The 1454-nt window shown below is 62.8% G+C and overlaps 1 protein-coding gene across 1 annotated transcript; it reads left to right on the forward strand.

Moving 5' to 3' along the window:
- The first annotated feature begins 220 nt into the window (after nucleotides 1-220).
- On the forward strand, nucleotides 221-1198 carry LOC130861074 (olfactory receptor 10AC1-like). The gene has a single exon (XM_057749562.1). The coding sequence runs from the start codon at nucleotides 221-223 to the stop codon at nucleotides 1196-1198; it is 978 nt and encodes a 325-aa protein (XP_057605545.1).
- The last annotated feature ends 256 nt before the right edge of the window (nucleotides 1199-1454 follow it).

Below are 1454 nucleotides of genomic sequence, written 5' to 3' on the forward strand. Positions count from 1 at the left end.
GTGGTTCCGAACGCCTCAATTCCTGGAGGATGTTGAGCTGCAGGAAATGAGGGGTGGGAAACACTGGACTGGGGAGAAAGCGCTGAAGCCCTGAGGAGGGTGGGGCAGGGGAAGCTACGGGCGGGCTGGGGAAGGCTAGGCAAGGGCTCCGAGCCAAGCCGAGGCAAAGGCCCCGACGCTTCTCCCCAGACTGCACATCCGTCCCCCACCAGGTCCCGCCATGAGCCACGGGCCAGCGGTGAACTGGACCGCCCCCCAGGAATTTGTAATCCTGGGTTTCTCTGGGTGGCCCCCAGGGCTCCGCGTGCTGCTCTTCACCCTCCTCCTGCCGCTCTATCTGGCCACGCTGGCAGGAAACCTGCTGATCCTGGGCCTGGCCGTGGTGGATGCCGCCCTGCACACCCCCATGTACTTCTTCCTGGGGGCCCTCTCTGCCGTGGAGGTGGCCTACACGCTGGTGCTGACCCCACGCATGCTGGCCGGCTTCCTCCTGCCACCCGGGGGCCAGGCGGTGGGCCCCTCCACCTGCGCCGCCCAGATGGGCCTCTTTGCGGCTCTGGGAGGCTCCGAGTGCCTGCTGCTGGCAGCCATGGCCCTGGACCGCTACCTGGCCATCTGCCGCCCCCTCGACTACCCTCGACTCATGACTGCGGGGCTCTGCTGGGGCCTCCTCGCCTCCTGCTGCGCTGGGGGCTCGCTCCTGGCCTTGGGCCTCACCACGGCCATCTTCCAGCTGCCCTTCTGCCACGGGGGCACAGTCAACCACGTCTTCTGTGACCTCCCGGCGGTGTTGGTGTTGGCCTGCGGGAACCGGGACCTGCAGGAGCGCGTCCTGCTGGCGGCCTGTATGTTGCTGCTGGTGCTGCCTCTGGCCCTGATCCTGCTCTCCTACACCAGGGTGCTGCTGGTCATCCTTGGGGTTGGTGGGGCCACGGGCCGCCGCAAGGCCTTCAACACGGTGGCGTCCCATCTCACAGTGGCTGTGCTCCACTACGGCTGTGCCACGGCCATGTACGCCAGGCCCTTGCGCAGCCGCTCCCTGGAGGACGACAAGCTGGTCTCGCTCATCTACATCAACCTCACACCCTTGCTCTACCCGGCCATCTACACGCTGCGGAACAGGGATGTGCAGGGCGCGCTGCAGCGGGTGGTCGGCCCCAGGACACCAGGCACCGGCCACCAGGCTGATGTCACCTAATGCTGGGTGCCAGGTGGGGTCTGTTCTGAAATCTGACCCCCAACCCCTGATGTAAACCTCACATTCCAGAACCATCTATGGCTCCCCAAGGTCTGCTGGACACAACCTGGGTGCAGCAGACAAGGACTCCAAAATCAGACTCCAGCCCGGTTCTTCTGCTTCTATTGACTTTTTTTTAAGATTCTTTTATTTTGATGTGGATCATTTTTAGTCTTTACTGAATTTGTTACAATATTGCTTGTTTTATATTTTTGGT

This window comes from Hippopotamus amphibius, chromosome 9, assembly GCF_030028045.1.
Source record: "Hippopotamus amphibius kiboko isolate mHipAmp2 chromosome 9, mHipAmp2.hap2, whole genome shotgun sequence".
In the NCBI taxonomy this organism is placed as follows: Eukaryota; Metazoa; Chordata; class Mammalia; order Artiodactyla; family Hippopotamidae; genus Hippopotamus; species Hippopotamus amphibius.